At 63.7% G+C, this 12225-nt stretch overlaps 1 protein-coding gene and 1 long non-coding RNA gene across 3 annotated transcripts in view; one reads left to right on the top strand and one right to left on the bottom strand.

Moving 5' to 3' along the window:
- The window catches only part of LOC138805356 (uncharacterized), a 13640-nt gene extending 10827 nt beyond the window's left edge, over positions 1–2813 (top strand). For both annotated transcript variants that reach the window (XR_011365503.1, XR_011365502.1), the window contains exon 5: positions 1600–2813. This is a non-coding gene — a long non-coding RNA (uncharacterized lncRNA). The remainder of the gene's footprint in view (positions 1–1599) is intronic.
- A 3125-nt stretch (positions 2814–5938) lies between these two features.
- Positions 5939–12225, bottom strand: part of Pmepa1 (prostate transmembrane protein, androgen induced 1) — a 41746-nt gene continuing 35459 nt past the window's right edge. Inside the window, exons 3-4 of the mRNA XM_069990049.1 lie at positions 11530–11583; positions 5939–7632 (exon numbers count right to left, since the gene is read on the bottom strand). Coding sequence (XP_069846150.1) covers positions 7114–7632; positions 11530–11583 — 573 coding nt within the window. The 3' untranslated portion in view covers positions 5939–7113. The remainder of the gene's footprint in view (positions 7633–11529; positions 11584–12225) is intronic.

Below are 12225 nucleotides of genomic sequence, written 5' to 3' on the forward strand. Positions count from 1 at the left end.
ATTGTGCTCATGTTGCCCAGGGAGCCTCAGACTCCCAGAACCCTGCCATCTCCACTTCCTGAGCGGCTGAGATGACAGGGGTGTGCCACGCCACACGCCTGTCTCTGTGCTGAGTTTGGGACACACCGGCTCTGTACCAGGGCTGAGTCCGGGGTGACTGACGCGACCCGATAAAGAAGGGCACCGAGACCGGTGCTAGGAGTCAGATTTGAACCCAGGCCCCAATCTGGGCTGTGGGGGGTGCAGGTTACCTGGGCGGGGTGGGGCCGGCCCCTTGGGAGCTGCGTCTCTGGGGGCGCCGCCGCCAGACACCACGTGGCAGGCCCTGTGAGACAGGCGCTGGCCTCCAGCCACATGTGCTGGAGGACGGGTTCAGTTTTTGGGGGACGTGGCGCTCCTTGGCCAGCTAGGGGTCCTCACGGTGGAGGTGGTGTCCTGTGGTGCCCACAGGATCTTCTGCTCCAGGGCAGGGGGGGCGTGTGATGGGAGCAGTCGTGAGGGCGGGGAGCAGGGGAGGCTTGGGAGGCTCAGGGAGGGGCTCCCCGCCTCCCCGGACAATTGCCGTCACCTCAGAGCCAAAGATGAGAAAGCTGGCGAGCGCTTGGCCCGGCGCCACGCTCCTGGCTGTGTGTGCTCGGCCCATTCCTTAACCTCTCTGGACCTTGGTCTGCCCACTTCTCCCCAGCGGGTGGTGTGCATCCTTCAGGAGTGAATCCAGCTGAGCCTCCAGCCAGAGCCCCTCACCCCCAATCCTGGGCACTGCTGGCACGCACGCCTGGCCTGGAAACGGGGTCAGGGCGGCCAGCGACCCCCAGCTCGCTCCCGTGCAGAGGAGAGAGAGGCCCACCGAGAACGGGCCCTCGGGCCCAGGCCTGCTCTTTGGGGCCTTGGTGGAGGGGTGCCCTCGCCCTCACCCCTCCGCCCTGGCAGGGAGGGGCAGGGCGGGAGGGGGCGCAGGGCAGAGGGCGCCCGTGGGCAGCTGCTGGGCACTGGGCCTCACATCGGGCGTGAGCGGGAAGCGGATGCCTGAGCCGCAGGTGGACACACACCTGTGCATCCAAGTGAGCTGGGTGAGCCGCCGCCGCCGCCGCCGCCGCCCCACGTGACAAGTGCCGCTCAGGGACTGAGCCAGGTGTCAGGCAGGTCACCAGGGTGCCGGCCAGGGCGCCATCCTGAGAATGGCCACCAGGTGGCGCCACCAACACCCCCCCCCCCCCAACGAGTCCAGGGGTCCTGACCCTGGGTTGCAGGGCTGGATGCCCCTCCCTTCCCGATGACCCCATCTGGAAGCATCAAGACCCTCCCCAGCCTCTCCCCCTGGGGCCAGCAGCAGGGACCTCTGAGTCGGGAGAGGCCCGGCCGGGGTCCCACCACATTCAGCCTGGAATTCTCTCCGGTGTAGATCGCCTTGTTTTCCTTCTCGCAAGTAAAGGCATTTCCAAGCTGATTTTTGAGCCCGGGGATTGTCTCCAGCCCAGACAGTGGTGGCTGGGACTGTGTAGGGGGTCTGTCTGTCCTTCCTGTAAGGGCCTGTGGGCAGTCGGATTTGGTGCGCTGTTCTGGGTCCTTTATTGCATCATGTGTGGCTTCCAATGGCAGGTTGCCTCAGGTTCTGCGCTGGCTACCGGGCACCAGCCCTCACACCTGCGTTACTTTGGTCTGGAAGGAGTGAAGGAGAGAAGGACAATTCTCTCCCTTGTAAGAGTGCATTTTGCAAGTTCAACGTACTTCAAGGCGGGGAGCAGGCTCAGCCCTCCAGGTGGATGACGAGTCTATCAGAGGCTGCTTACCAGAGAGGTGCCGAGTTCAAGGCCAGCGCCTGCCTCCTCAGAGCCTCCCGTGCAGCCCGAAAGGCCAGGGGCAGAGCCAGCCAGCAGGATGCAAGCCTCCTGCACCAGGAAGAGCCGAGGAGCCCCAGGACCTCCAAGACGGCACCAGCTTTTCCATGGTTCGGGTTTTTCTGGAAACTATTAGAAGGCTCAGCCCAAACCAGATGATAATCACACGTGGCCGATCTCCGGCCTTCCGGCTCCGCTCCAGCTTGTAAGAGAGACACATGGTTACCGTGCGCGGCCTGGCGAGCCCCAGCCCCTCTTCCTCGGGGGTCTGGGTTTTGTCAGGTGGCCCTGCTGGACATGTGGAGGCTGGGCTGTCCGCGCAAGGGGCTCAGGTCAGAGACCCCAAAACCTGCCGGAGGGGACGCATGGCCAAGACTCCATGGAGGGAGGATCAAACATCCCAGCTGGGGGCTCCCACCTGCCATCCCAGCTACTCAGGAGGCTGAGAGCTGAGGATCCCGGTTCAAAGCCAGCCCAGGCAGGAAGGACCCTGAGACTCTTGTCTCCCATAAACCACCAGAAAACTGGAAGTGGCGCTGTGGCTCAGGTGGTAGAGCACTTGCCTTGAGCTGAAGAGCTGAGGGACAGCGCCCAGGCCCAGAGTTCAAGTCCACGATCAAACAATAAAAATAAAAATAAGTTAAAAATCACTTTTTTTCTTGTGCTGGGTTCTGGGGTTGGAATCAGGGCCTTGCACTCCCTCTTGGCTCTTTTGTTCAAGGCTGGCACTTTGCCACTTGAGCCACAGCTCCACGTCAGGGTTTTTGGTGGTTAATTAGATAAGAGTCTCATGGACTTTCTTGCCCAGGCTGGCTTTGAATTCTGAACTCAGATCTCAGCCTCTTGAGTATGACACTCAAAAGTTCGTTTCTAAGCCGGCCCTGGAGGCCAGGCCCGTGAGCCTGGCTCTCCAGGCTGCGGCAGAGGAGCGTGAGTCCCAGGCCAGGCTGGCTGCATAGCGAGACCCTGTCTCAGAAGGAGAAAGTCATTTGGAATGCGCCCACCAAGTGAGGCTAGATGCTCTCACAGACACATTTAATTATTTTGAGCTCAATAAAAAGCCTTTTAATGAGCTGAGAATCCCATCATGATTTTAGCCCTGGGCTCAGTTCTGGGGGGGGGGGAATGGCAAGGGAGGAGGCCCCAGAGGGAGAGGACTGAGCAGCCAGCACCACAGAACCACATAATCTCAGCACCACAGGATCACATAATCTCACCACAGGATCACATAATCTCAGCACCACAGAACCACATAATCTCACCACAGAACCACATAATCTCACCACAGAATCACATAATCTCACCACAGGATCACATAATCTCAGCACCACAGGACCACATAATCTCAGCACTACAGAATCACATAATCTCAGCACCACAGAATCACATAATCACAGGGCCACAGGATCACATAATCTCAGCACCACAGGACCACATAATCTCAGCACCACAGGATCACATAATCTCAGCACCACAGAATCACATAATCACAGGGCCACAGGATCACAATCACAGGACCACAGGATCACATAATCTCAGCACCACAGGATCACATAATCAATCACAGGGCCACAGGATCACATAATCACAGGGCCACAGGATCACATAATCTCAGGGCCACAGAATCACATAATCTCAGCACCACAGGATCACATAATCACAGCACCCAGCACCACAGCACTGCAGCACTGCAGCACTCAGCACCACAGCACCACAGAATCACAGCACCCAGCACCCAGCACCACAGCACTCAGCACCACAGAATCACAGCACCCAGCACCCAGCACCACAGCACTCAGCACCACAGCACCCAGCACCACAGCACTCAGCACCACAGCACCACAGAATCACAGCACCCAGCACCACAGCACCGCAGCACTGCAGCACTCAGCACCACAGAATCACAGCACCCAGCACCACAGCACCACAGAATCACAGCACCCAGCACCCAGCACTGCGGTAGCCACAGGAGTGAGCTGCACAGAAACAGGCTGATTTAAAAAATCATCTGCACGTTCAGATAAATTTTGTCCCACATCGTTTGACGACGAAGCTGTTGGTCATACTTTGTTTTATTTTTAGAAAAAGTTCTTTTGCTTTCAGAACAAAGTGCTGAACAAAACCTCACCAGCTGGCGCGGCCCCGCGGGTTCTGCCCAGCGCCAGCGCCCACTTCTTCATGTCTGGAATGTTCTGTCTCGGCCATACCTGAGCCTGGAAGCTGAAGTCACTTCGGCCAACGCCAGCTGGGGTCAGGACTGGAGGGAGGGGGCGGCCCCGCCCCCCCCTGCCGAGGAGCCCCCTCCCCGCAGGACGCCCGCACGCCCGTGCGGCCGAGCCACGTGGTGCTGGTGAAGAGCGAGGCGGGGGTGGCTGCTCCCGGGGAGCCCGGCTTCCTGCCCCTCAGACAGGTGAGGGGTTCCTGCTCCTGAGGCCGAGGCTAGTCTTTCCCTTCCTGCCAGTACTGGGGCTTGAACTCAGAGACTGGGTGCTGTCTCTTAGCTTTTATACTCAAGGCTGGCGTTCTACCTCTTGAGCCACAGCGCCACTTCCAGTTTTCTGGTGGTTTATGGGAGACAAGAGTCTCAGGGTCCTTCCTGCCTGGGCTGGCTTTGAACCGGGATCCTCAGCTCTCAGCCTCTTGAGTAGCTGGGATGACAGGTGGGAGCCCCCAGCTGGGATGGGCACCATCCCTTGGCTTTTCCTGTGCCCCTCGGCTTTTCCTCTCCAGCCTGGCCCAGCGCCGCTTCTGGCTTTTCGCTGGTCCGTTGGAGATCAGAGTCTCACAGGCTTTCCTACCGAGGTCTGGCTTTGCACCGTGGTCCTCCGATCTCTGCCTCCTGGATCACAGCCAGGATCCCAGGCACAAGCCAGCGGCATCCACAGGGCACGACCTTCAAGGGGTGCGCCCGCCCTCAGGCCTGGGCAGCCTCCCCCCTCCCCACCCCCTTCTCAGGCAGGACACACAGCTGCACCACCCGGCATAAGACTCAGCCGGGGGCCTTCCCAGCTGGGCCTGAGGTCCACAGGCAGCCACATGCTGCTGGTGACAGTGAAGGGCCGTGTGCAGGGCGGGGCGGGGCACTGCGACATGGACACAGCAGCCGCCCTTTGTGGACAGGCCTCGGTGAGACCCTGTCCAGGTACACCTGGCCCAGGCAGGAGGGCACCTGACCCCCCCCCCCGGCAACAGACGCTTTCCACACAGGGCAGACACAGAGGGCGCCCAGGCCAGGGACCCCGCAGCGGCCACAGCAAACCCTGTTTTCTTAGCTGGCTTCGAGATGCAGTCCTCCATCCCAGCCTCCCGAGTTGCTAGCATGACAGGCGTGCGCACAGGCACCCGGCCCTGAGAACCCTGCTCAGAAGCGTGGAGAGCAGGTGTGCGCAGGAGGCCAGGCTGCAGAGCAAGTAGGTTCCAGCCTGGGAGCCGGAGACGAGAATCCACATCCACCTGCAGAGGCCCGCGGGCAAGCTTGCAAAACGGCTGATTTTCAGGGAAGAGGGAAGTAGCTGGCAGTCGTGGCCGCTTAGCGCGCTCACTGGCACTCAGGTGAGAGCCAGATGCGTCTGGCACAGGAGCGGGTGGCAGGCGGCTCCCCGCTGCCCCTCGCAGACCCCACCTGCCACTGGCACGGTGCCTGGGTGCACCCCCAGCTCGGTGCCTGAGTGCACCCCCGGCTGAGGGCTGCCACGTTGCTATGGAAACACTGATAAACAAACAGCCCCAAACCGAACCATTTGCAGGTGGGAAGGAACGTGAACGCCTGGGAGAAGGGGTGCGTTCTGGGGTGTGGGGCCTGGCTTTTCTCCTCTGGATTCTGGGAGCGACCCCAGCTCCTCCCTGGCCTCTTGGGCCGGGGGGAGGGGGCACGTGTTTCTCTGTCACATACAATGAAAGTTGAGGCTGTAGGGAGACCAAATGCTAACACGTGGGCCCTGTGCCGAGGGCACTAAGTGCCACCCAGGCGGCCTGCTCTGGCCAGAGCCAGCGTGCCCACGCGCTCCGGCCCGGCCGGCCAGGGCCTGGCTGCGGGCCTGGCAGTGCCCACTTGCCTGGCAGGCTCGCCTAGCTTATCCAAGAGGAAGAAAAACGAAGACTCCTTCAAGAAGAGTTTATTTTCATTTGTGAAAAGGCAAAAACAAAAACAAAACAAAACAAAAAAAAACCCCACCCCAAAACCACCTCCAGGAGGCTGGTGCCTCAGAGGGCTTCGCGCTTCTTTCTGCCCACAATCCGAGGGTCCCCTGGTCCAGTGGGGAAATGTGTCCCCTCTCGGGAATGTGTACTGTGCAGGATGGGGTGCCCTTCTGCCAGGGCCTCTCCAGACCGAGGGGATGGGGGACGGGGGACGGGGGACGGAGGGGGCGGGGGGCGGGGGACGGAGGGCGGGGGATGGGGGCGGAGGACAGGGGATGGGGGGCGGAGGGGGCAGGGGACGGAGGGCGGGGGACGGAGAGCGGGGGAAGGAGGTATGGGGACAGAGGGCGGGGGACGGAGGGCAGGGGACGGGGGGCTGGGAACGGAGGGCGGGGGACAGGGGACGGAGGGCGGGGGATGGGGGTCGGGGATGGAGGGTGGGGCACGGGGGAGAGAGGAGGGGACCAGGAGACAGGGGACACCCCTGCCTGGCAGACGTCTCGACAGACACAATAGAACTTTCCATCCAACAAGCACTGACATTGTTATATTAAAAAATAGTGCAAAATCTTGACATTTATATAAATAACTCTAGACCCCTGCTTTGTATATATTTTTTTCTTTACAAGGTAATACACACTTTGAGTTGGCACTCAAAAATTGCCTTTTTCTTTCCTCTTCGAGTTCGGAAAACAACTCCTTTCAATAAGCCTCTTCTAATACAAAAATACTCCTGCCCCCCATACAGTTTCTCTTAGTTTATATAGATTTATATTTATATATATATATATATAATATTGCAGATCTTTAAACAAAGGTTTTGTGCAAATATGTCTTTAAAGTTAAGTGAAACCATCATTAACGAAAGAAAATTAAGCATTCGTGCACACAGCTCAACTAAAAAAAAGAGACTACTATAGAATGGTTTTTTTTTCCTTTTTTGCTTTCACGATGTGGCTTGAAACATTTTTTTTTTTTGCTTTTTTGCAAGCTTTCGGAGCTGTGCATTTAGACCAGACAGAACATGTAAATATTTATATGTGGATTCGGGCGCCCCTCTTCTCTCCAGTGCAGAGTGTTTGCCTTGTTTTGTTTTGTTTTTGTCGTTTGTTTCTTCCTACAGCCGCGCGGGCTCCTAGAGGGGCTGAGCTTTCTGCTTGTCCTCCTTGCTTTCCAGGGGGGTGAGGTGGGGTGCGTGGAGCCCCTCCAGCAGGGAGGGGGGCCCGGGGCTCTGCTGGTGCTGGAAGGGGCGTGGGTAGTGGGCGATGACCTCGTTGTAGGCGGGGGGCGGCCCCTCCATGCGCCCGCCGCCGCTGTAGCTCGCAGCGCTGATGCCCGAGTGGCTGCTGGGGGCGCAGGGCCCGCCTGGCACCGTCCCGGCCAGCAGGTCGCTGTCGAAGATGGTTCTGTTGGGGGGAGCGCGCACCGACTCGCGGTTCAGCTCCAGCTGCTGCTCGGGGTCCCTGAGCTGCAGGGTGCAGGGGCCCTGGTAGGGCGGGGGCTCCTCGCCGTCCGACAGAGAGATGGTGGGCGGCAGGTCGATCTCGTGCTGCACGTACGGGTAGGTGGGCTGGAAGCGGTGGAGTCGCTCCCTCCGGGCGAAGCTGGGCACTGCCAGGCGGTCCAAGGGCCGGGGCGCAGCGTAGACCTGGGGCTGGAGAGGGAGAGGAGTGAGGAGGGCGTGGGCAGGGGCAGGAGCGCAGTGAGGGGTAGAGGGCGTGGGGTGTGGAGGGCGTGGGGTGGGGCGTGGAGGGTGTGGGGTGGGGGTATGGGGTGGGGTGTGGAGGGCGTGGGGTGAGGGTATGGGGTGAGGTATGGAGGGCGAGGGGTGGGGTGTGGAGGGCGTGGGGTGGGGTGTGGAGGGCGTGGGGTGTGGAGGGTGTGGGGTGGGGTGTGGAGGGCATGGGGTGTGGAGGGTGTGGGGTGGGGTGTGGAGGGTGTGGGGTGGGGTGTGGAGGGCGTGGGGTGTGGAGGGCGTGGGGTGGGGTGTGGAGGGCGTGGGGTGGGGTGTGGAGGGTGTGGGGTGGGGTGTGGAGGGCATGGGGTGTGGAGGGTGTGGGGTGGGGTGTGGAGGGCGTGGGGTGGGGTGTGGAGGGTGTGGGGTGGGGTGTGGAGGGTGTGGGGTGGGGTGTGGAGGGCGTGGGGTGTGGAGGGTGTGGGGTGGGGTGTGGAGGGCGTGGGGTGGGGTATGGAGGGCGTGGGGTGGGGGTATGGGGTGGGGTGTGGAGGGCGTGGGGTGGGGTGTAGAGGGCGTGGGGTGGGGTATGGAGGGCAAGGGGTGGGGTATGGAGGGCGAGGGGTGGGGTGTGGAGGGCGTGGGGTGGGGTGTGGAGGGCGTGGGGTGGGGAGGGTGTGGGGTGGGGTATGGAGGGCGAGGGGTGGGGTGTGGAGGGCGTGGGGTGGGGTGTGGAGGGCGAGGGGTGGGGTGTGGAGGGCGTGGGGTGGGGTGTGGTGGGCGTGGGGTGTGGTGTGGAGGGCGTGGGGTGGGGAGGGTGTGGGGTGAGGTATGGAGGGCGAGGGGTGGGGTGTGGAGGGCGTGGGGTGGGGTGTGGAGGGCGTGGGGTGGGGTGTGGAGGGCGAGGGGTAGGGTGTGGAGGGCGTGGGGTGGGGTGTGGAGGGCGTGGGGTGGGGTGGGCATCGGTTGGGGTGTGGAGGGTGTGGGGTGTGGAGGGTGTGGAGGGTGTGGGGTGGGGTGTGGAGGGCGTGGGGTGGGGCGTGGAGGGCGTGGGGTGGGGTGTGGAGGGCGTGGGGTGTGGAGGGCGTGGAGGGTGTGGGGTGGGGCATGGAGGGCGTGGGGTGGGGCGTGGAGGGTGTGGGGTGGGGTGTGGAGGGCGTGGGGTGTGGAGGGTGTGGGGTGGGGTGTGGAGGGTGTGGGGTGTGGAGGGCGTGGAGGGTGTGGGGTGGGGCATGGAGGGCGTGTGGTAGGGCGTGGAGGGTATGGGGTGGGGGTATGGGGTGGGGTGTGGAGGGTGTGGAGGGCATGGGTTGGGGTGTGGAGGATGTGGGGTGTGGAGGGCGTGGAGGGTGTGGGGTGGGGTGTGGAGGGCGTGGGGTGGGGGTATGGAAGGGTTGGGGTGGGGTGTGGAGGGCGTGGGGTGGGGTGTGGAGGGTGTGGGGTGTGGAGGGCGTGTGGTAGGGCGTGGAGGGTATGGGGTGGGGTGTGGAGGGTGTGGAGGGCATGGGTTGGGGTGTGGAGGGTGTGGAGGGTGTGGGGTGGGGTGTGGAGGGCGTGGGGTGGGGGTATGGAAGGGTTGGGGTGGGGCGTGGAGGGCGTGGGGTGGGGCGTGGAGGGCGTGGGGTGGGGTGTGGAGGGCGTGGGGTGTGGAGGGCATGGGGTGGGGTGTGGAGGGCGTGGGGTGTGGAGGGTGTGGGGTGGGGTGTGGAGGGCGTGGGGTAGGGCGTGGAGGGTATGGGGTGGGGGTATGGGGTGGGGTGTGGAGGGTGTGGAGGGCATGGGTTGGGGTGTGGAGGGTGTGGGGTGTGGAGGGCGTGGAGGGTATGGGGTGGGGTGTGGAGGGCGTGGGGTGGGGGTATGGAAGGGTTGGGGTGGGGTGTGGAGGGCGTGGGGTGGGGCATGGAGGGCGTGGGGTGTGGAGGGCGTGGAGGGTGTGGGGTGGGGGTATGGGGTGGGGTATGGAGGGTGTGGAGGGTGTGGGGTAGGGCGTGGAGGGTGTGGGGTGGGGTGTGGAGGATGTGGAGGGCATGGGTTGGGGTGTGGAGGGTGTGGGGTGTGGAGGGCATGGAGGGTGTGGGGTGGGGTATGGAGGGCGTGGGGTGGGGGTATGGAAGGGTTGGGGTGGGGTGTGGAGGGCGTGGGGTGGGGTGTGGAGGGCGTGGTGTGTGGAGGGCGTGGAGGGTGTGGGGTGGGGTGTGGAGGATGTGGAGGGCATGGGTTGGGGTGTGGAGGGTGTGGAGTGTGCAGGGCATGGAGGGTGTGGGGTGGGGTATGGAGGGCGTGGGGTGGGGGTATGGAAGGGTTGGGGTGGGGTGTGGAGGGTGTGGGGTGGGGTGTGGAGGGTGTGGGGTGGGGCGTGGAGGGTGTAGGGTATGGGGTGTGGAGGGCGTGGGGTGGGGGTATGGGTAGAGGTGTGGAGGGCGCGGTAGCAGGAGTGAGGCTGTGTGGTAGAGGCTGTGTGGCAGCAGCCTCTGAAGTCAGGCTTTGGCCCTGGCACAGGGTGGCCATGGCATCAGCACAGGAGGGCAGGGGAGTGGGCTGGGCAGGGGATTGGCCAGTGGGGGATGTGGCCGGTGGGAGACATGACTGGGCAGGGGACGTGGCTGGTGGGGGATGTGGCTGGTGGGGGACGTGGCCGGTGGGGGACATGGCTGGTGGGGGACATGGCCAGCGGGGGATGTGGCCGGTGAGGGACATGACTGGGCAGGGGATGTGGCTGGTGGGGGATGTGGCTGGGCAGGGGATGTGGCTGGGTGGGGGATGTGGCTGGGCAGGGGATGTGGCTGGGCGGGGGATGTGGCTGGTGGGGGATGTGGCTGGTGGGGGATGTGGCTGGGCGGGGGATGTGGCTGGTCAGGGGATGTGGCTGGTGGGGGATGTGGCTGGGTGGGGGATGTGGCTGGTGGGGGATGTGGCTGGGTGGGGGATATGGCTGGGTGGGGGATGTGGCTGGGTGGGGGATGTGGCTGGTCAGGGGATGTGGCTGGTGGGGGATGTGGCTGGGTGGGGGATGTGGCTGGTGGGGTGGCTGGTCAGGGGATGTGGCTGGTGGGGGATGTGGCTGGGCAGGGGATGTGGCTGGTGGGGGACGTGGCTGGGCAGGGGATGTGGCTGGGTGGGGGACGTGGCTGGGCAGGGGATGTGGCCAGCGGGGGACGTGGCTGGGCAGGGGATGTGGCCGGCGGGGGATGTGGCTGGTGGGGTGGCTGGTCAGGGGATGTGGCTGGTGGGGGATGTGACTGGGCAGGGGATGTGGCTGGCAGGGGATGTGGCTGGCGGGGGGTGTGGCTGGTCAGGGGATGTGGCTGGGTGGGGGATGTGGCTGGTCAGGGGATGTGGCTGGTGGGGGATGTGGCTGGTGGAGGATGTGGCTGGGTGGGGGATGTGGCTGGTGGAGGATGTGGCTGGTGGGGGATGTGGCTGGTGGAGGATGTGGCTGGCAGGGGATGTGGCTGGGCAGGGGATGTGGCTGGTGGGGGATGTGGCTGGGCAGAGGATGTGGCTGGTGGGGGACGTGGCTGGTGGGGGACGTGGCTGGGCAGGGGATGTGGCTGGTGGGGGACGTGGCTGGGCAGGGGATGTGGCTGGGCGGAGGACATGACTGGGCAGGGGATGTGGCTGGGCAGGGGACATGGCTGGTGGGGGACATGGCTGGTGGGGGACATGGCTGGTCAGGGGACATGGCTGGGCAGGGGATGTGGCTGGTGGGGGACGTGGCTGGTGGGGGATGTGGCCGGTGGGGGACATGGCTGGGCAGGGGATGTGGCCAGTGGGGGATGTGGCTGGTGGGGGATGTGGCTGGTCAGGGGATGTGGCTGGTGGGGGACGTGGCTGGGTAGGGGATGTGGATGGTGGGGGACATGGTGTGGGTCTCACCTCGGGGATCCCGCCTCCGGACGCCGTGCTCTCTGAGGGCCAGAGACACCCCTCCTGCAGGTCGGAACGGGACACAGCGGTCAGCTGGGTGGGGCGCAGTGCCTGCCCCAACTCCAGACTCAGAGCCACACAGCCGGCCCCCCGAGCCTCGGCCCCCCCCCCCGAGCCTTGGTCCCCCCAGAGCCTCGGCCCCCCCCAGAGCCTCGGTCCCCCCCAGAGCCTCGGCCCCCCCCAGTGCCAAGATCATACCCTCAAGCCCCACAAGCCACCGCCTGGCAGACACAGGGCGGTGGCAGGCGGTAGTGACAATGGACAGGGAAGAAGCCTGGCCCCAGGCCTGGGGTGGGCCGGGACACCGGAGGCCTCTGGGTGGACCTTGCCTGTGGCTGGGCCTGGGAGGAGAGCCAGCGGAGATCTGAGGACCTATTTGGGGACCGAGAGGAGGACACCGGGTTTCCTCACCCCAGACCCTGGCTGAGCAGGGAGAGGTGGCTGGATGCGGGCAGCTTCTGCCAGCTCCAGCAGAATGACAGCCTTGTGTGGACAGGGAAGGAAGCGCCGAGCCTCGGCCCCCGCCAGCACCAGGTGAGATGGTCAGCGACTCTGTCCACCTGGGATGCGTCCTCAGCCTCCACGTGTCCCCGTGGTCCCAGCGTGAGGTGCCCTTCTTCCCCGACGCAGCTTGGGGGGGGGGGA

Source organism: Dipodomys merriami, unplaced genomic scaffold (assembly GCF_024711535.1).
Source record: "Dipodomys merriami isolate MVZ:Mamm:240054 unplaced genomic scaffold, mDipMer1.0.p SCAF_39, whole genome shotgun sequence".
In the NCBI taxonomy this organism is placed as follows: Eukaryota; Metazoa; Chordata; class Mammalia; order Rodentia; family Heteromyidae; genus Dipodomys; species Dipodomys merriami.